This window comes from Anomaloglossus baeobatrachus, chromosome 4, assembly GCF_048569485.1.
Source record: "Anomaloglossus baeobatrachus isolate aAnoBae1 chromosome 4, aAnoBae1.hap1, whole genome shotgun sequence".
NCBI classification, from domain to species: domain Eukaryota; kingdom Metazoa; phylum Chordata; class Amphibia; order Anura; family Aromobatidae; genus Anomaloglossus; species Anomaloglossus baeobatrachus.
This window is the reverse complement of record NC_134356.1, coordinates 172,944,121-172,965,271: the sequence shown is the minus strand read 5'-3', so window position 1 is coordinate 172,965,271 and position 21,151 is coordinate 172,944,121. Positions and strand designations below refer to the sequence as shown.

The 21,151-nt window shown below is 50.3% G+C and overlaps 1 protein-coding gene across 1 annotated transcript in view; it reads left to right on the top strand.

Annotated features, from left to right (window-relative positions):
* Positions 1 to 17,183, top strand: part of LOC142302351 (telomere repeats-binding bouquet formation protein 1-like) — a 78,528-nt gene extending 61,345 nt beyond the window's left edge. The window contains exons 13-16 of the mRNA XM_075343410.1: positions 1,659 to 1,790; positions 3,050 to 3,175; positions 9,798 to 9,886; positions 17,076 to 17,183. Of these exons, the coding sequence (XP_075199525.1) occupies positions 1,659 to 1,790; positions 3,050 to 3,175; positions 9,798 to 9,886; positions 17,076 to 17,183 (455 nt within the window). The remainder of the gene's footprint in view (positions 1 to 1,658; positions 1,791 to 3,049; positions 3,176 to 9,797; positions 9,887 to 17,075) is intronic.
* Positions 17,184 to 21,151: the final 3,968 nt, after the last annotated feature.

Below are 21,151 nucleotides of genomic sequence, written 5' to 3'. Positions count from 1 at the left end.
CAGTAAGGGGTACATTTACCAGGATGGGGGATACATTTACCAGGATGGGGGGAAATATGCCAGGATGGGGGTACATGAACATGCCAGGATGAGGACAAATGCCAGGATGGGGAACATTTAGCAGGAAGGGGTACAATTACCAGGAAAAGAGACATTTACCAGGAAAGGGGACATTTACCAGGATAAGGCCACATGCCTGGATGAGGTACATTTACCAGGATGGGGTCATTTAACAGCATGGGGGAACATGCCAGGATGGGATACATTTACAATGATGGGGTACATTTACCAGAGTGGAGGACATTTACCAGGATGGGGCCATGATGGGGACAAATATACCAGAATGTAGGAAATATATATATCAGGATGGGGATGGGGGTGATGTTTACCAGGAAGTGGCAAGGAAGGGGGACAGAACTACACAATGAAGGGGAGGGGGCAACTCGTACGTCTTTATGGGATTTCAGGGTGTTCAGACTTTGAAATGTAGATGTGGATTACAGGGTGACATCTGATTGCATTCCAGGCTAAAATCTCTGTCTAATATGCTGCAATTTTTTCCAAAAAGATCAATCCAACTGCTGTGTCTGGAAAGGGCAGGGGCTCAGCTTCAGTGTGTGGTAAGCATGAGTGTGATGTCCCCTGCTGAGGAGAAGACGACAAAGGTAAGGTTACAATCAATTATTTATATAATAGGATTGGTTGGCACTAAAAAAAATGGGTTTAGGGCTACAGTTTGGGCACTCGGCCTGTAAAAGGTTCGCCATGACTGCACTAGGATATAGCCATGATGAGGTCATACACCAGGATGAGGGACATATTCACCAGGAAGTAGCCCAGGATGGGGGACATTAGTCCAGGATTGGGGGCAGTACTACAAAATGAAGGGGGAGGGGAGAAACTGATATGTCTTTATAGGATTTAGAGCGCTATAGCGGCCCATACATCTGACCAGCATATGGGTGGGGGTCCAGGCTCAAACTTTGCAGCGGGGCCCATCGGACTCTAGTTATGCCTCTGTTACCACCCATCGTGATATATTAGACCTGGGGAAACTCATTGCAAAAATATGCTCATAAGTAGCGCTTCACTTCAGCGAGAGGCTTATGCTCCTCACAGAGAATAAATCCAATGCCTGGATGTCAGTCCATCCTTATGTTGGTATGTACAACTATATATAGGAAACTGATATTAAATTGTGGCCGATATCACACAGTATGGACCACGATGTCAGAAATAGCCACAGGTCTCCTGATCCAAATTCAGCAGCCTCATAGGCATTTACAAGACTGTCGATTTCAGGGCAGGAGACCCACAGTCAGTCTGTACTAAGTCCGAGCTACACGGATGTGTGACACCAGCATAAGTGTTCACATCTACATTCTCAATTCAGATTTTCCACTATGTAATTAAACAACAAATCATTTAATCTCACACCCTATATTATTGTCCCCAATGGAACCTATTGATGTATAATGGAGTCTGCTGGAAAGAAAAGCCTCAGATGCAGGAATGAATGAGATGTAAAGTGGCATTAGGTGAAATTTTACACTGAAGCCAACTATCAAAACATTTCTGGGACCTGATCAACACAAAATAGTAGCGATATAATAGAGAACGTATAGTAACATTGGTACTATGATTTATTTGTTTCCTAGCTGAGGCTATCCGTCACCTGGAAAATCACAGTATAATATCAAGTCTGATGAGTCTTTTGTCCTGCGGAAACCTGGAAGAAAAATACAAGTTGAGCATTGTCCGCACCATCGGACACCTCACAGAAGACTGCGGTATGTGTTCTACAATGGTCAATAGTTTCCATTAGGGCCCCGTTCACACGTCCGTGATAGACACGCACGTTTTCATGGTCCGTGGTGTGGGTATGTATGTGTGTGCGTGTTTCGTGTGTGTGTGTTCAGCATGTGCTGTCAGTGTGCTATCCATGTGCTATCTGTGATAGCACACAGACAGCAGGAACGTCTATACTCACCTGTCCCCGGCGCTGCTGTCCCCAGCGCTGCTGTTGCTTCTGGGTCTGTAGTGCAGTGAATATGTATGAGCATAATGAGCAAGCCCGGAAGCTAGTGACAGCAGCGCCGAAGACGGGTGATAATAAAAAATCATTATATTTCAAAGACACGTGTTTTCTCCAGTATGTGCCACACTGATGTAACATGGATCACATCAGTGCACGGGCCGTGTGACATCAGTGCTTCCAGAGGAAAACGGACATGTCCCCATGTGTAGCACAAGGACACGTGTGTGCGCCACATGGAGACGGGTCCGTGAGAAAACATGGATGTGTGCATGAACCCATTGATTTTAATGGGTCTGTGTATGTCTATGTCTCCGGTACTTATGACGTCCGTTTTCATAAGTACCAGAGATCACAGACGTGTAAAGAGGGCCTTAGAGATGGTGCGAGTCGATTCGCCGGATCTGGTTTATTGGTCGCGTCAGTGATCCGTGTCGTCAGTGATCTGTGACCGCTGGACAGGAGACCTGAGGACCGCTCTTCCTGGCGTGATGTCACCCATGCGTTACATCACAATAATTACATCACATCAACCAGGTAGTCTACTACATCTGAGTGTCTGCCTCCAGTAGGCATATAGGCTCGAAAATGGTGCACACAATGCTTCCATCTGCACCATTATAGTCAATGGAAAAAGTTCAGAATCCCGTTTTGTGGGGGGATCGGATGGGACCACTGAACGCGGGGAAGAATACATTGTGATAGCACCTTTATATCTGTACTTATATAAACATGATGCAAAATATAAAGATCTACTTCTACTTTTCACATTTCCCACAAATGAAATCAAAGGGCATTGTAGGATCTCGTGAGAAATAACTGTGGTTTGATACGGTTTATCCTTTCTTCTGCATTCATATTTTATTGACCCACATGCTGCTCTGTTTCTGGAAAACATTCATGGCAACAGCTCCGACACAATAACATTTACACAGCGGTGGAGCGATACGAGATCAGTGATATGAGATCAGTACCATAGTGTGAACTGTTTTTAATAAGTGTCTCATTCCACAGAGGCAAATCAATATGAACTGCTGAAAAGCCACGGACTTTCCCTCATGGACCAGATTCTGGAGGAGTCACAGGATGACAAATTACAAAAAGCAGCGAGATTCGTCCTTCAGAACTGCAGACCTATTAGTAAGATTGCAATGATGTTTGTGATTTGGCAGTGGTGGTGAGGTGGGGAGGTATACCACCCATGGGTACCCCACACCCCATAATAACAGTATCGTCTTAGATGTGTAAAGAATTATATAGGCAAAAAAACTGATGGCAGTCCCAACATGCAGTCTGAACGGCTGCAAAACTCAACGTGACATAGACAGTTGCACTCTGAAATGCTGGCATGCTTTAACATTTCAGAGTGCAGCTGTCTTTGTTAAAGTAAGTATATGTTCCACTTATGTGTCAGGAGGATTTCCCAATGTATTCCTCTGTCCCTTTCAATCTACATACAGTGGAAAAAGTTGCCAATAGGCTCTTATATTACAGACGCCCACCTTGTACATACATGGCATATCCATAGGATATACTATCAATGTGTAGTAGATACAAATCCCATCAACCTCAAGAACACTTGAGATTTCTAGTGACACCGGGTTCATTCTGTGAATAGGCAACAAATATTCGAGATGGAAATGTGGCGCCCTGGACAAGCCAGGACGTCACAGGTACTGCAACAACACACCCCACACCCCGGTTAGGCACATCAGCCGCACACACAAATCCTTGTTGCCTCCCTCCAGGGTCTGATGTTCACACCAGGTGGGGTGGAGCCAGGCAGTTGGCCCCACCCACTGAGGAGTTCACAGTCCTGGAGGCGGGAAAAGGAAGTCAGTGTAGAGATCAGTTAGGGAGAGTGAAGGAGAAAGTGGCAAGTGAGGAGCAGTCTGACCGTGTCCGGGTACGTGGCCCGGGCACATATAGCAAGGTTGGCAGACGGTGGTGGCCGTCTGCAGGAGAGGCCGATCGACGCGGAACCGTAGGACCGGGGTCGGGCGGTGGCCCGCCGGTACCGAACCGGGGAGCGAAGAGAAGCCAGCACCATTCGGCAGGGCCTACGGACCCCGACCAGGCTTGGAGTCGCCGTTAAACCGGTCAAATCCGTTAGCGACGGGAACCTCCGGGGTTTCCTAGCAGCAAAGACCCGATTGAAGGCAACCGTCCAAACCAAGAAGGGAAATACAGTCACCGCCAAGGCTACAATTCCCAGGGCCAGAGCCTGCGGGCAAAAGGGGCTCCCTCGGCATCTATCCAAGCTGGGGAGCGGGTTACCGATGGGAAGCCATCGGGGCCGAAAACACACCACAGGTGCAGGGAAAGGCAGCCACCACCACCCGTCCGGGAGTGACCACCGCAGCCGGCTGCGGGACCCGTCCATCCAGCCGTTTGTTTTACCGGAGACTCTGTATTCGTCATTGGCTGAGTGAGTACCACCGTGCCGTCTGGCACCGCGCTGCCCCCGCGACCCTGCACTTCGCCAACCTTGCCTCCCGCGTCATACCACACCGGGCCCTGGGACAACCAATCCCTACCCACGGAGGGGGAAAACAACATCCAAGCTGCTCCCCGCCATCGCTCCCGGGATCCCTGTCACTAGCAGCGGTGGTGTCCAACCTCACCACAAACCGTGGGTGGCGTCACGGACCATACCCTCCAACCCTAAACTACCCCCTTTCACTCACGGGCGAGGAGCGCCGCTCGAGTCCCCGGATCCGGCCCACCGCTCGAGCCATCGAGCAGCGGCGAGCAAGCGACAGCAAGCGTCCAGAGCCGGACCCGAGCGTGGTGAGCGCAGCGCTCTCCCTGCTCGCGACAACTTGGCGTCACGAACAGGATCTTACCGCTCTACCGGCTGGTAGAGGTGAGCCTTATGTCCCGCCGGAGGTGTCCGGCCGAAAAGTTTCAGAATCCGCCATCTTGGGCGCGAAGATTTCCCCGCTCGATTGTCTTCTCGAGCAGTGGAGGCGCGAAAGCCGAGACTCCGCCCCTGAAGAGGAGGTGCAGAGAAAAGACCAAGGGGGGACGGATGGCGTCCGGCCGCATGTAAACCGCGGCTATAAAAGCAGGGACGCCAGGACCCTGCGGCCATCTTTGGTTCCTGGAAGAGGCCGCTGCAAGAATGCATAGCCCGTCCGGCAACACCGTAGTCCCCGCGCCTGGTACCTCGGCGTGGGTGGAAGTCCGGACCATCCAGCTAAGCAGCCGCCTGCAGCTCCGTGTGCAGCTCCTCCTGGAGGAGTGGGAGGCCGACATGGCGGACGTGGTGGCGGCTATACGGAGACGCGAGGTGGAGGAAGATTTGGAGGAGCGGGTAAGAGACCCACGCCCCTGTATTCCCAAGGGATCGGCCGCTGCGGCTGAGGGGCTCGGTCTACACCCGCTTGCCCTGCTGCCTCTCCCGCTACCTGTGGTAGTCGCTACTGCCCCGCCATTAGGCCCGCTACCCGCCCAACCGGTAGCGGTACCCTGCCCGTCCGCCCAAGCGGACCGACCTGCAGCAGAAGCCCGTGACCGTCCTGAACTGCTTCCCTGGAAGCTACCGAAGACCGTGCCCGTCAGCGGAGATGTACCGGAGGCACTTGCAGTGACCGTGCCTAGTCCCGTACCGGCTCCGGCAGTCCGTCCCGTGCAGGAGGAGGCGGAGGTCAAGCGGGAGAGGAACCCTGTACCCATTCCCCACGCCTCGGCTGAGGCTGCGCCGGATCATTGCTGCGAGGCAGCGCCCCAGGCCATGACACTGCGGGACCTTCCACAGAGGGCGCCAGTGATGGGCAGCGTGGTGGAAGTCTCGCGGGGCCCAACCCGCGCGCAGGGGCAAGCAGTGGCCCCTTACTGGGACAGGGAACCGACCCCGCTAGGCCGAGAAATTGCGGAGAGAGAAAAGCGGAGAGCTGAAGTTATAGCCCGCACCATCCAGGAGAAGGAGAGTCTCCGCAGAGCCACCTTCCGGGTACGGGGCCTGATCCACGAGGGGCAAGTAAGGAAGTTTGATGTCCATCGGGGGTACGGATTCATCTTTTAGCCGGGCCTGGAGGCCGAAGTGTTCGTAGCCCGCCGGGACGTTAATGCCCACTTACCGGAGGACCACCCGGGCCGTAACCTGCTCCCAGGGGATCTGGTCCAGTACACGCCACATTGCGGAGAGAGGGGCTGGTTTGCCCTTGACGCCAAACTGAGAAGAAGCCAGGAGCCCCAAGCACCAGCCCAGCCCCCTCCCCCGGTCTGTGGGGTGGACCTGACGTGAGTCAGCGGTCCCCCGTTTCACCGTTGTCCCCGTTGGGACCATCAGCACCGTTATGTGAGTTAAATGAATGAGTAAATGAAAATGAATCAACCGAACTGTTACCTGATTAGCAACCGTGATTGAACCGGCCGTTGCCGGCAAGTAGTCCCCGAAGGGACCCTTTGCACCGTTTGCGTAAGGAACTGCTTACGGACATGCCTGAGAACTTGCAGGGCAACCACAAACTTGTGGCATGTAAATAATTGGCTTTATTCCGTTGCCGCCTCCAGAGAGGCAGATTGGAGGAAGAGCCCGCAGCAGAGTAGGCTGGGGCCCGGCCACCACCTGGGCCGGTGGCCATCTTCCGGGGGTCAGGGGTTCCCCATGGACGTGGGTCCCCTGAAGTGACCGTAGGGTATGAAATACCGTACCTGTACCCGCTCGGGCAGCCTGGAACTGGACTGGGGTCAAGGGGTGCTGCCCATTTTCTTAGGGGCAGCATCAGGGCCAGGTTGTTTGGGTGGGAGAGAGCGGAAGCCGTGTGTTGTTAATAAAAATGCACCGTTAGTAACGTTAAAGAAAGTGCCTCCCGTTAAGGGAAGTTTCATGAAAAATGCTTATGTTAATATGTTTGCCGTTTACCGTATATTTATCTTTTTCAGTTGCAAAAATAAAACCGGTGATGGACGGGCAGCCCGCGGACGGTCTGCATTTAACCAAGGGGGAATGTGGCGCCCTGGACAAGCCAGGACGTCACAGGTACTGCAACAACACACCCCACACCCCGGTTAGGCACATCAGCCGCACACACAAATCCTTGTTGCCTCCCTCCAGGGGCTGATGTCCACATCAGGTGGGGTGGAGCCAGGCGGTTGGCCCCACCCACTGAGGAGTTCACAGTCCTGGAGGCGGGAAAAGGAAGTCAGTGTAGAGATCAGTTAGGGAGAGTGAAGGAGTAAGTGGCAAGTGAGGAGCAGTCTGACCGTGTCCGGGTACGTGGCCCGGGCACATACAGCAAGGTTGGCAGACGGTGGTGGCCGTCTGCAGGAGAGGCCGATCGACGCGGAACCGTAGGACCGGGGTCGGGCGGTGGCCCGCCGGTACCGAACCGGGGAGCGAAGAGAAGCCAGCACCATTCGGCAGGGCCTACGGACCCCGACCAGGCTTGGAGTCGCCGTTAAACCGGTCAAATCCGTTTGCTGCTAGGAAACCCCGGAGGTTCCCGTCGCTAAGACCCGATTGAAGGCAACCGTCCAAACCAAGAAGGGAAATACAGTCACCGCCAAGGCTACAATTCCCAGGGCCAGAGCTTGCGGGCAAAAGGGGCTCCCTCGGCATCTATCCAAGCTGCGGAGCGGGTTACCGGTGGGAAGCTATCGGGGCCAAAAACACACCACAGGTGCAGGGAAAGGCAGCCACCACCACCCGTCCGGGAGTGACCACCGCAGCCGGCTGCGGGACCCGTCCATCCAGCCGTTTGTTTTACCGGAGACTCTGTATTTGTCATTGGCTGAGTGAGTACCACCGTGCCGTCTGGCACCGCGCTGCCCCTGCGACCCTGCACCTCGCCAACCCTGCCTCCCCCGTCATACCACACCGGGCCCCGGGAGAACCAACCCCTACCCACGGAGGGGGAAAACAACATCCAAGCTGCTCCCCGCCATCGCTCCCGGGATCCCCGTCACTAGCAGCGGTGGTGTCCAACCTCACCACAAACCGTGGGTGGCGTCACGGACCATACCCTCCAACCCCAAACTACCCCCTTTCACTCACGGGCGAGGAGCACCGCTCGAGTCCCCGGATCCGGCCCACCGCTCGAGCCACTGAGCAGCGGCGAGCAAGCAGCAGCCCAGAGCCGGACCCGAGCATGGTGAGCGCAGCGCCCTCCCCGCCCGCGACAGAAATACCTCCTTAAGAAAGCATTTTTCTTTTTGCTTGATGTCTCCTAATGGAAAAGTAAAGCAGATGTCCCTTTTTTCATTCCATTTCATAAGGTAATAGGATGCTAGATACCTTTAGTGGCAGCTTATCTCCCTTAAAGGGAATCTGTCACCACGTTTTTGCTCCCACATCTGAGAGCAGCATGATATAGAGACCCTGATTCCTGCGATGTCTCACTTACTGAGCTTTTTGCTGTTATTTTGATAAAATCAATGTTTTCTCTGCAGTTTTACAGAGATCATGAATATGCTGGACTACCTGCAGCACGCCAAGCAGTCCTCTAATCATCTACTGCAGTAATTTTATCAAAACTACACAAAGCTGCCCAGTAAGACACTTCGCTGGAATCATGATCTCTTCCCCTAGGTTATCCTGCTCTCAGATTAGGTGGCAAACAACCCTGGTGACAGATTCCCTTTAAGGACAAAAGGATAAGGCATGTAGAATTCAAACAGCCCAATCATTCCTCTGCTTACCCATCTGCCTTTGGGGGAAAGTCATAAGATTAATACTTTCCCTAAAAAAAAACCTACCCCAAAAATAAGCCCTAGTAAGATTTTTGGGGCTTTTTTGAGTATGCTTAAAATATAAGGCCTACTTAAAAAAAACCCTTCTTGCAGTTCCATAAGGAAGTGTCCAAGCAGCTAAGAAAGTTAAAGAATACAACAGAACTTTCTATCAAAGAAAGCAGACACCCCCAAAAACAAGCAGACACCCCCAAAAGAAAGCAGCCACCCCCATAAACAAGCAGACATCCCCAAAAGAAGGCAGACACCTCCAAAAGAAAGCCGACACCCCTAAAAGAAAGCAGCCACCCCCGAAAACAAGCAGACATCCCCAAAAGAAAGCAGCCATACCCCCCAAAAAAATGAAACTGTCCCCCTCCTCCTGCAAAAAAAAATATGACACTCACCAGACCCCAAACAATTACAGTTGGCAAGTGCTGATGGTGGATGGGCTCTCACACAGAGATCTGCGTTGCTGTCAGGTCCTCGCTGTTCCAGCTGCATTGCACTGCAGCTCTCACAAACAGATCGGGTACCAGTATCATTCTGCAAGAGTGATACGGCCTCCAGTCACCAGGGGAAGTCAACCGCTGTAGAACGCAGTGGGACTTGACAGCGATGCAGATTTGTATGTCAGAGCCCATTCACCTGCCAGCTGTAATTGTTTGGGGTCTGGTAAGTGTGATTCATTTAGGGGGTGTCTGCTTTCCTTGGGGGTAAACTTAGCAGTACATGGAGGATAATAAATTTAAGCAGGTAATGGAAACCTTTGTAAATATGGCGTGTACCCACCTTTATAGGACGGGTTCTGCACTATGAGACTAGTGGATCAGATAAGAAGAAAGGAACATTGGAAAGATTGGTGAATGCTGCCTACGAGGCCCCTGCTCTTCTCCTTTGGGCACAGTTTAGTTAATGCAGTTGTATCTGATATTTTCCCTCTAGTACTGTTTTGTAAGCAGCATGGATGCTAATAATGTCACTGTATTATTTTTTCGGTTTCGTATATTTTTTTTACTTTTCATCTACGTATAATCCTTTTGCACCATCCATAGCAGAAACCTTGTCTGTCAATGCTCTTCGTCAGGTCCCACCAGCCCAAGTACGAGACGATTTGAGGAAATTGCAGAAGTACGACATAAAAGAATACAAAAACTGGAGCAAGAGAACAATGAGGTGTGTGCCTGTCAGTAATATAGGCTCAATATGAGCTCTGTGTGCTGCTGCCTTCAGTATATCTTTCACTTTCCATCATGCACTTATTTCATCTTCATCATTTATGCAGCCAGTTTTCTCTGCCCTCCCTGAGACTATAGATGGATTTCTTCCTCTCCCTGTCACGCTAGGTATGGGGAACGACCAAGCGAGTGGCAAAGGGAAGTGAAGGGGACCCCTGCATCTAGGGAAGGGGGAGATGGTGACCCCTGACCAAACCAACTGCTAATCCCTGGAGGTTCCGTACTTAGGCGCAGCCAGAACAATAGAAAGTCAGGGAGCCTTCTGCGCAGCCAAACGCTGTGACCTTCTATTTCCAGAAACCACATGACTGTCACCTGTGACACTCGCCATCGTGGAGATCTGTGTACAGCCTCCTCCCTTCTGCTATCTCCTACACTTTAAGAAGAGAGGGGGAAGGCAGACACAGTCACCTGGATTAGGTGCAGGAACCCTGACAGATTTGTAGCACTTGTGTGACTTTTTAGCAGCAAAATGGTAAAAAAAAAATTATTAATGAAGACTAATTAAAAAATTACATTTAGGAAACAAATAAATTCTAGGATTATTCTTAAATAATCCAGTTATCGTCTATCTATCGATGGGGGATCACTGATCACTGGGGGTCTAGGAGCTCTATGTAGGTCCCCCAGTGATCCCAAGATTGAGTCTTTGTAGCCCTGGAAACATTCAGGACAGGGCTACAGAGCCTCATTTTTACACGGTTCCAAATTTCTGATCCTGGGATCACTGGGGATCCCAGCAGCAGGACCCCCAACGATCAGCAATTTACCTCCTGTCCTATGGCTATGTGGAAAATTTGATTTTCTTTGTCGCTCCATTGGGAGACCCAGACAATTGGGTGTATAGCTTCTGCCTCCGGAGGCCACACAAAGTATTATACTTAAAAGTGTAAAGCCCCTCCCCTTCTGCCTATACACCCCCCGTGTCATCACGGGCTCCTCAGTTTTCATGCTTTGTGCGAAGGAGGTCAGACATCCACGCATAGCTCCACTGTTTAGTCAGCAGCAGCTGCTGACTATGTCGGATGGAAGAAAAGAGGGCCCATACTAGGGCCCCCAGCATGCTCCCTTCTCACCCCACTCTGTCGGCGGTGTTTGTTAAGGTTGAGGTATCCATTGCGGGTACGGAGGCTGGAGCCCACATGCTGTTTTCCTTCCCCATCCCTTAGGGCTCTGGGTGAAGTGGGATCCTATCGGTCTACAGGCACAGAGACCGTGCTCCATCCACAGCCCCTGGGGATTCTGCTGGACATGGAGCTGAGTATCCGAGGAGGTCGCATCAGGGACACGGCCCTGCTACGTTGAGGTACTCTGTGTCCCCGTGGGGACCGCGCACAGACACACGGCAGCACTGCTGGCTGTGTTAGTGCGCCAGGGACTGCGGCGCTGCCCGCACTTGTGCCATCGCACACTACAGCGTAGCTGGGTGTGTTAGTGTATTGGGGGACTGCCGCGCTAACCGCCGCTGCCATTTTTATCTCAGGCGCGGCTGGGACTTGTAATGCGCCGGGGACTTCCGCGCCGACCGGGGCTTATATGCCGGCCGCGCTTATCACTTTAGTCCCCGGCTTTTGCGGCCTAGTCTCACTTCGTTACCGCCCACAGGCCTGCCAGTCAGGGGAAGGGCGTGACGCTGCACACCACGTCAGCGCTGAGAGCTGGAGCATGCTTTGCATACTCCACCCCTCTCACTGTGCACAGTGTGAAACCGGATTCCCGCACTTTCTGGGGCACGCCCACGGCCTCCTCCTCTACACAGGACACCGGCAGCCATTCCTGTCAGTTTTTTCTGTGGCTGAGAAAGGAGACAAGCTTTGGGAGACCCTGACAGGGATTCTGGTGGTCACACAACCGCTGTGAGCGGGCGGTAAGCAGCACCTGTGGTGCTGACCCCACTAGTGCCGAAGTGCACATATAGAGATATGCTTGTATGCTATACATTGCACTGTACGGTCGCACTATTGTAATTTGGCTATATACCCTCCTGGATTGTTCGGGGGAGATAACAGCATGTCGTCTGCGAAAGACAAGGGTGCAGAAGCACAAGTTTACTATGCAGCCTGTACAGCATGTACGGCTATACTGCCGGCAGGTTCCACGGACCCTCATTGTGTGCAATGCTCGGCCCCTGTGGCACTTACTCAGCCGGAGTCTCTGCTAATGGTGGCCCAGGGAGACCCACCTGTTAACACTGTCCAGGTGACGGGGACGGAGTTTGCAGTCTTTACTGATAGACTTTCTGAGACTATGGCTAAGATACTAGAAGCCTTGCAGTCCAGACCGGTCTCTCAGACCATGGGCACTGTTGATTCATTGCCCCCTGGTCCCCCCCAGTTGGTACAACAATGTGCTCCTGGAGGGTCTCATAGATCCCAGGGTGAGGGTTCTGACACGGACCGCAGTCCCAGACCCCCTAAGCGAGCTCGCTGGGAGCATCCCTCAACATCATCGCATTATTCAGGGTCTCAGCAGGGGGACTCTCTCTATGATGAGGCGGAGGTATCTGATCAGGATTCTGAGCCTGAGAACGCTCTCAACCTGGATACACCTGATGGTGACGCCGTAGTGAATGATCTTATAGCGTCCATCAATCAAATGTTGGATATTTCTCCCTCAGCTCCTACGGCTGAGGAGTCAGCTTCTCAGCAGGAGAAGTTCCGTTTCAGGTTCCCCAAGCGTACATTGAGTACGTTTCTGGATCACTCTGACTTCAGGGAGGCAGTCCAGAACCACCGAGCTTGTCCAGATAAGCGTTTTTCCAAGCGCCTTAAGGATACACGTTATCCCTTCCCTTCTGACGTTGTCAAGGGCTGGGCTCAGTGTCCCAAGGTGGACCCCCCTATCTCCAGACTGGCGGCTAAATCCATAGTTGCAGTGGAAGATGGGGCTTCACTCAAAGATGCCACTGACAGACAGATGGAGCTCTGGTTGAAATCCATCTATGAAGCTATTGGCGCGTCTTTTGCTCCAGCTTTCGCAGCCGTCTAGGCGCTCCAAGCGATCTCAGCGGCTCAAGCGCAAATTGAGGCAGTCACACGTACGTCTGCGCCGCAAGTGGCGTCTTTAACATCTCAGACGTCGGCATTTGCGTCATACGCCATTAATGCTGTCCTGGACTCGGCGAGCCGGACGGCGGTTGCGTCCGACAATTCAGTGGTAATACGCAGCGGGAATGGAAGGCAGATTCTGCTTCCAAAAAGTGCTTAACAAGTTTGCCAATCTCTGGCGACCGCTTGTTTGGTGAGCGACTGGATGAAATCATCAAACAATCCAAGGGAAAGGATACATCCTTACTCCAGGCTAAACCGAACATACCCCAACAGAGGAGGGGACAGTCGAGGTTTCGGTCCTTTCGGGGCGCGGGCAGGTCCCAATTCTCCTCGTCCAAAAGGCCTCAGAGGGATCAGAGGAATTCCGATTCATGGCGGTCTAAATCACGTCCTAAAAAGACCGCCGGAGGTACCGCCACCAAGGCGGCTTCCTCATGACTTTCGGCCTCCGCACGCCGCATCCTCGGTCGGTGGCAGGCTCTCCCGCTTTTGCGACACCTGGCTGCCACAGGTAAAAGACCGTTGGGTGAGAGACATTCTGTCTCACGGTTACAGGATAGAGTTCTTCTCTCGTCCTCCGACTCGATTCTTCAGAACATCTCCGCCTCCCGAGAGAGACGAGGCTCTCAGGCAGGCGGTGGGCACTCTGAAGGCAGAAGGAGTGGTGGTCCCGGTTCCTTTTCAGCAACAGGGTCACGGTTTTTACTCCAACTTGTTTGTGGTTCCAAAGAAGGACGGGTCTTTCCGTCCGGTCCTGGACCTAAAACTGCTCAACAGACACGTAAAAACCAGGCGGTTCCGGATGGAATTCCTCCGCTCCGTCATCGCCTCAATGTCCCAGGAGATTTCCTTGCATCGATCGATATCAAGGATGCTTATCTCCACGTGCCGATTGCTCCAGAGCATCAGCGCTTCCTACGTTTCGCCATAGGAGACGAACACCTTCAGTTCGCGGCACTGCCTTTCGGCCTGGCGACAGCTCCACGGGTTTTCACCAAGGTCATGGCAACAGTAGTAGCGGTCCTCCACTCTCAGGGACACTCGGTGATCCCTTACCTAGACGATCTGCTTGTCAAGGCACCCTCTCAAGAGGCATGCCAACACAGCCTCAACGTTACTCTGGAGACTCTCCAGAGCTTCGGGTGGATCATCAATTTTCCAAAGTCAAATCTGACACCGGCACAATCGCTGACATATCTGGGCATGGAATTTCATACCCTCTCGGCGATGGTGATGCTTCCGCTGGACAAACAGCGGTCACTGCAGACAGGGTTGCAATCTCTTCTTCAAAGTCAGTCACACCCCCTGAGGCGCCTCATGCACTTCCTGGGGAAGATGGTGGCAGCAATGGAGGCAGTCCCTTCGCGCAGTTTCACCTGCGTCCTCTTCAGTGGGACATCCTTCGCAAATGGGACAGGAAGTCGACGTCTCTCGACAGGAACGTCTCCCTCTCTCAGGCAGCCAAAGATTCTCTTCGGTGGTGGCTTCTTCCCACTTCATTGTCGAAGGGGAAATCCTTCCTACCCCCATCCTGGGCGGTGGTCACGACGGACGCGAGTCTGTCAGGGTGGGGAGCAGTTTTTCTCCACCACAGAGCTCAGGGTACGTGGACTCAGCAAGAGTCCTCCCTTCAGATCAATGTTCTGGAGATCAGGGCAGTGTATCTTGCCCTAAAAGCTTTCCAGCAGTGGCTGGAAGGCAAGCAGATCCGAATTCAGTCGGACAACTCCACAGCGGTGGCTTACATCAACCACCAAGGCGGAACACGCAGTCGGCAAGCCTTCCAGGAAGTCCGGCGGATTTTGATGTGGGTGGAAGCCATGGCCTCCACCATATCCGCAGTCCACATCCCGGGCGTAGAAAACTGGGAAGCAGACTTTCTCAGTCGCCATGGCATGGACGCAGGGGAATGGTCCCTTCACCCGGACGTGTTTCAGGAGATCTGTTGCCGCTGGGGGAGGCCGGACGTCGACCTAATGGCGTCTCGGCACAACAACAAGGTCCCGGCATTCATGGCACGGTCTCACGATCACAGAGCTCTGGCGGCAGACGCCTTAGTTCAGGATTGGTCGCAGTTTCAGCTTCCTTATGTGTTTCCTCCTCTGGCACTGTTGCCCAGAGTGTTACGTTACGCAAGATCAGGTCAGACTGCCGCCGCGCCATCCTCGTCGCCCCAGACTGGCCGAGGAGGTCGTGGTACCCGGATCTGTGGCATCTCACGGTGTGCCAACCGTGGGCACTACCAGACCGACCAGACTTACTGTCTCAAGGGCCGTTTTTCCATCTGAATTCTGCGGCCCTCAACCTGACTGCGTGGCCATTGAGTCCTGGATCCTAGCGTCTTCAGGGTTATCTCAAGAGGTCATTGCCACTATGAGACAGGCCAGGAAGCCAACGTCTGCCAAGATCTACCACAGGACGTGGAAGATCTTCTTATCCTGGTGCTCTGATCAGAGGTTTTCTCCCTGGCCATTTGCCTTGGCCACGGTTCTTTCCTTTCTTCAATCCGGATTGGAAAAGGGATTGTCGCTCGGCTCCCTTAAGGGACAAGTCTCAGCGCTATCTGTGTTTTTTTCAGAAGCGTCTTGCCAGGCTTTCTCAGGTACGCACGTTCCTGCAGGGGGTTTGTCACATAGTCCCTCCTTACAGGAGGCCGTTAGAACCTTGGGATCTGAACAGGGTTCTAATGGCCCTTCAGAAGCCACCTTTCGAGCCCTTGAAGGATATCTCTCTTTCTCGCCTTTCGCAGAAAGTGGTCTTCCTAGTAGCGGTCACATCTCTTCGGAGAGTGTCTGAGCTAGCAGCGCTGTCATGTAAGGCCCCTTTCCTGGTGTTTCACCAGGACAAGGTGGTGCTGCGCCCGGTTCCGGAATTTCTTCCGAAGGTGGTATCCATCTTTCATCTCAATCAGGATATCTCCTTACCTTCTTTTTGTCCTCATCCAGTTCATCAATGTGAAAAGGATTTGCATTCGTTAGATCTGGTGAGAGCTCTCAGAATCTAAATTTCCCGTACGGCGCCCCTGCGCCGCTCGGATGCACTCTTTGTCCTTGTCGCTGGTCAGCGTAAGGGGTCACAGGCTTCAAAATCCACCCTGGCTCGGTGGATCAAGGAACCAATTCTCGAAGCCTACCGTTCTTCTGGCCTTCCGGTTCCCTCAGGGCTGAAGGCCCATTCTACCAGAGCCGTGGGTGCGTCCTGGTCTTTGCGGCACCAGGCTACGGCTCAGCAGGTGTGCCAGGCGGCTACCTGGTCGAGTCTGCACACTTTCACCAAACACTATCAGGTGCATACCTATGCTTCGGCGGATGCCAGCCTAGGTAGACGAGTCCTTCAGGCGGCGGTTGCCCACCTGTAGGAAAGGGCCGTGTTACGGCTCTATTACGGGGTATTATTTTACCCACCCAGGGACTGCTTTTGGACGTCCCAATTGTCTGGGTCTCCCAATGGAGCGACAAAGAAGAAGGGAATTTTGTTTACTTACCGTAAATTCCTTTTCTTCTAGCTCCAATTGGGAGACCCAGCACCCGCCCTGTTGTTTTTTTCTGTACACATGTTGTTCATGTTGAATGGTTTCAGTTCTCCGAAAATTCTTCGGATTGAAGTTACTTTAAACCAATTTATTAGCCTTCCTCCTTGCTTTTGCACTAAAACTGAGGAGCCCGTGATGACACGGGGGGTGTATAGGCAGAAGGGGAGGGGCTTTACACTTTTAAGTGTAATACTTTGTGTGGCCTCCGGAGGCAGAAGCTATACACCCAATTGTCTGAGTCTCCCAATTGGAGCTAGAAGAAAAGGAATTTACGGTAAGTAAACAAAATTCCCTTCTTTTTTAGCAGGAAAATCAAAGCTCTGTCTTCCCCAAAGTCACACTGAAAGGTCCTAGGAACATGCACATTGTCTGTTGTATATGCAATATGGTGGTCACACAAGGAGGACTTGTCTTACGAGGACCCTGCATGCCGCAGCGCAGATCTCTGCTTCCTGGACCCTGTATTTATGGGATATTGAGTAGCTAAATATTCTTATTTCTATACTGACATATTTTAGTGTACTTATCATTCTGTTTTTTTTCAGGCTTTAGAAAACATTCAGCAACTCGTACCACCTGGATTCCATAGAGAGGTACAGCATCAAAAATCACATTACTTCTCAAAACCTATTACATATTGCTTTGCTGACTGATTTTGGACTATCAGGTCCAGAGTGACCCTGGGTCTTCCGTCCCGAACATATTACATATTGCTTTACTGTCCGATTTCAGACTGTGAGATCCAGAGTGACCCTGCGTCTTCTGTCCCGAACATATTGCATATTGCTTTGCTGTCCGATTTCAGACTGTGAGATCCAGAGTGACCCTGGGTCTTCTGTCCTGAACATAGTACATATTGCTTTGCTGTTGATTTTGGACTATCAGGTCCAGAGTGACCCTGCGTCTTCTGTCCCGAACATATTACATATTGCTTTGCTGTCCGATTTCAGACTGTGAGATCCAGAGTGACCCTGGGTCTTCTGTCCTGAACATATTACATATTTCTTTGCTGTCTGATTTCAGACTATGATCCAGAGTGGTATAACCTATACAAAAACACTCCATAATTGTATTCACATAAAAATATATATCTTTATTAATGTATTACAATAAAAGAAAGATTAAAATTCAAAGAAAGAAGTAGACACAAGAAAACACCTTGGTCCATGCAGTAATAAATAGTAGAAAAATTCTCTTTTACAAATTTAACCCACAAGTAATCACATAGTTTTGTATAAAGTGCAATAAGTTCTAAAACCACAAGGTGGCAGTAAATACCCGAAATATTCGCTAAATCCAAATGGAAACATCCAGGGAAATTGCTACATTCAAATGGGTCCTCACTAATTAAGTCTCACTCCACATGGAGTATAGACCGAGGAACCGCAGCCAATGATAAAGTGGAAAAGGTCCAAGGACAATAAAACAGAGGGATTACAAGTCACCACCACATGTGATCACAGGGAACAATAAATATATTTACCGCAGGGACCCCACTTGACGTACGTTTCGCCGCCGTGCTTCTTCAAAAGGGGTGTGGTTATTAGTGTGACTAGCGTGTCTTTTATATAGGAGACAGCCAATCAGCTGTCTCCAAAAATGCCGTCATGTCGGAAATTGCGGTCGTCGGGGCAACGCACCACGCTGCGGTAAGCGTCCGAACCCTGACAGACCTACCCCTCAGATAGATGACGTACCCGGAATACGTCACACAGAGAGGCACCCCCGCCACCGCACAGACACCAACACGCGTCTAGGTAACGTCCCGCCCGCACAAGCGCAATAGCTCAGAAGTCAAAGAGTATGGTATTGGTGAGCAAAGACAAGGAACCATGAGTTTGAGGGAAACCGTATCCATATTCACAGGTAAGTTATACAGTAATCAAACATAAATAATATATGTAAAAAAAAATGTATTTAAAAGAAAATATATATATATATATATATATATATATATATATATATATATTGTGAGACTGTGACCGGGGTTATCTATGACGGCCGGTATGTCTCGCCCCGGTTGTGCTCACTCCATGATAGGAAGTAAATCCACTACAGGGTTAATGCTGTTTCCCTACAGGCTTAAGGAAGGGTTAAATGGAAACAGGAACGAGGGCAGGTGTGCCGGGTGTGAGGGAGTGATCACATCTCCCTGAGTTCTCTGCCGGAAAGGCACATATGTACTATTGTGGACTTTGTCTTTGGGATAATAAACCGTGTGCTGTGAACCTTGGTGCCTGGATCCCGTGTCTTCTGCAGCGCAGCCGACGACGCTACCTCACAATATATATATATTTATTTAAGAAAACAGTGTCTACATTTGAACGGCCAAAAATATAGCAATTAACAGATATGTGCATACAAAAATCACCACTTAAAGGCTGGAAAGTACATTTATAAACCATATATACCTATTGAACAATACATATATAAAAACACACATAGGACACAACACATATATCTAATATATAAAGCTGAATGTGTGTGTATGTGTGTGTGTGTGTGTATGTCTGGGATTGGCATCTGCACCGTCGCAGCTACAGCCACAAAATTTTGCACACTCACACTTCTAGACCCCAAGAGCGTCATAGGCTATGTTTTGAGGGGAAATTTTGACCCCGCTCTTTACAGTTATTCGCCAAAAAACCTGCCTCCATTAAAGCGAATGGAGCTGGGAGCCACAGTGCAGCCAGAACTTCAGAAGAATGCGCAGCCACGCCCTTATATGGAATGTTGGCGTGTCACAATGCAGCCAGGCAAAGAGACAGACACAGATGGCGTGTCACAATGCAGCCAGGCAAAGAGACAGACACAGACAGGGAAAGAGACAGACATAGACAGGGTAAGAGACAGACAAAGAGACAGACTGACAGGGAAAGAGAGAGACAGGTTAAGAGACAGACAGGTAAAGAGACAGACACAAACAAAGAGACAGAGACAGACAGGGAAACAGACAGAGAGGGAAAGAGACAGGGTAAGAGACAGACAAAGATAGGTAAAGAGACAGACAAAGAGACACAGGGAAAGAGACAGACACAGGGAAAGAGACAGACAAAGACAGGTAAAGAGACAGACAAAGAGACAGACACAGGGAAAGAGACAGACACAGGGAAAGAGACAGACACAGGGAAAGAGACACACAGGGAAAGAGACAGACACAGGGAAAGAGACAGACAAAGAGAGAGAGAGAGAGAGACAGGGAAAGAGACAGACAAACAAAGAGAGAGAGAGAGAGATACAGAGGGGTAGACCGACAGAGAATGGGAGAGAAACAGAGAGACAGTTACTACCCCAGGCGTTAATACATTCTATTTACACATTCTATCCCGGGAATGTTAATACATTCTATTTTGTCAACAACAGTTATTAACCCGGGCGAAGCCGGGTAGTACAGCTAGTATCTAATATATAAAGCTGAATGTGTGTGTGTGTGTGTGTATGTGTATGTGTGTGTGTTTGTGTGTGTGTATGTCCGGGATTGGCATCTGCACCGTCACAGCTACAACCACAAAATTTTGCACACTTACACGTCTGGACCCCGAGAGCGTCATAGGCTATGATTTGAGGGGAAATTTTAACCCCGTGCTTTACAGTTATTCGCCAAAAAAACTGCCTCCATTAAAGTGAATGGAGCTGGGAGCCACAGTGCAGCCAGAACTTCAGAAGAATGCGCAGCCATGCCCTTATATGGAATGTTGGCATGTCACAATGCAGCCAGGGAAAGAGACAGACACAGACAGGGAAAGAGGCAGACACAGACAGGGTAAGAAACAGACATAGACAGGGTAAGAGACAGACTCAAAGAGACAGACAAAGAGACAGACTGACAGGCAAAGAGACAGACAAAGAGACAGAGATAGACACAACGAAACAGACAGACAGGGAAAGAAAGGGAAAGAGACAGACAGGGTAAGAGACAGACAAAGAGACAGACACAGGGAAAGAGACAGAGGGAAAGAGACAGACAGGGAAAGAGAGGGAAAGAGACAGACAGGGAAAGAGACAGACAGGGAAAGTGACAGAGATAGATAGACAGACAGGGAAAGAGATAGATAGACAGGCAGGGAAAGAGATTGAGACAGATGTAGAAAGAGACAGTCAGAGACTGACAGGGAAAGAGACAGACAGACAAAGAGATAGAGAGAGAGACAGAGAGATATATACAGAGGGGGACACAGACATTATAATTACATTTATATCTATTTGTTTTGTGTTTTTTGTGTGCAGAATACATTTTTGTTCATACATTCTATTTTGTTAACAGCAGTTATTAACCCGGGCGAAGCCGGGTAGTACAGCTAGTATATATATATAAACTATGTATATTGAAGAATATATATAAATGTCTATATACATGTTTATACAAATATTAAATAAGATCAAACTAAAAAACGTGAAAAAAGAAAAGTACAGTCAATGTACTAATAATTATAGTGATAAAAATTATAAATATTATGTTGACAAAATATCTATAAAGTGACTTATGCATAATTAATATAAATATTAATGATGTATAAAAAATCTATATAATAAGTGTAGAAAAAAATGTGATTTTAATTATTGTATCCAATTAATGTGAAACGTGAAAAATATAAACAATATTAATTTAAATACAATTATT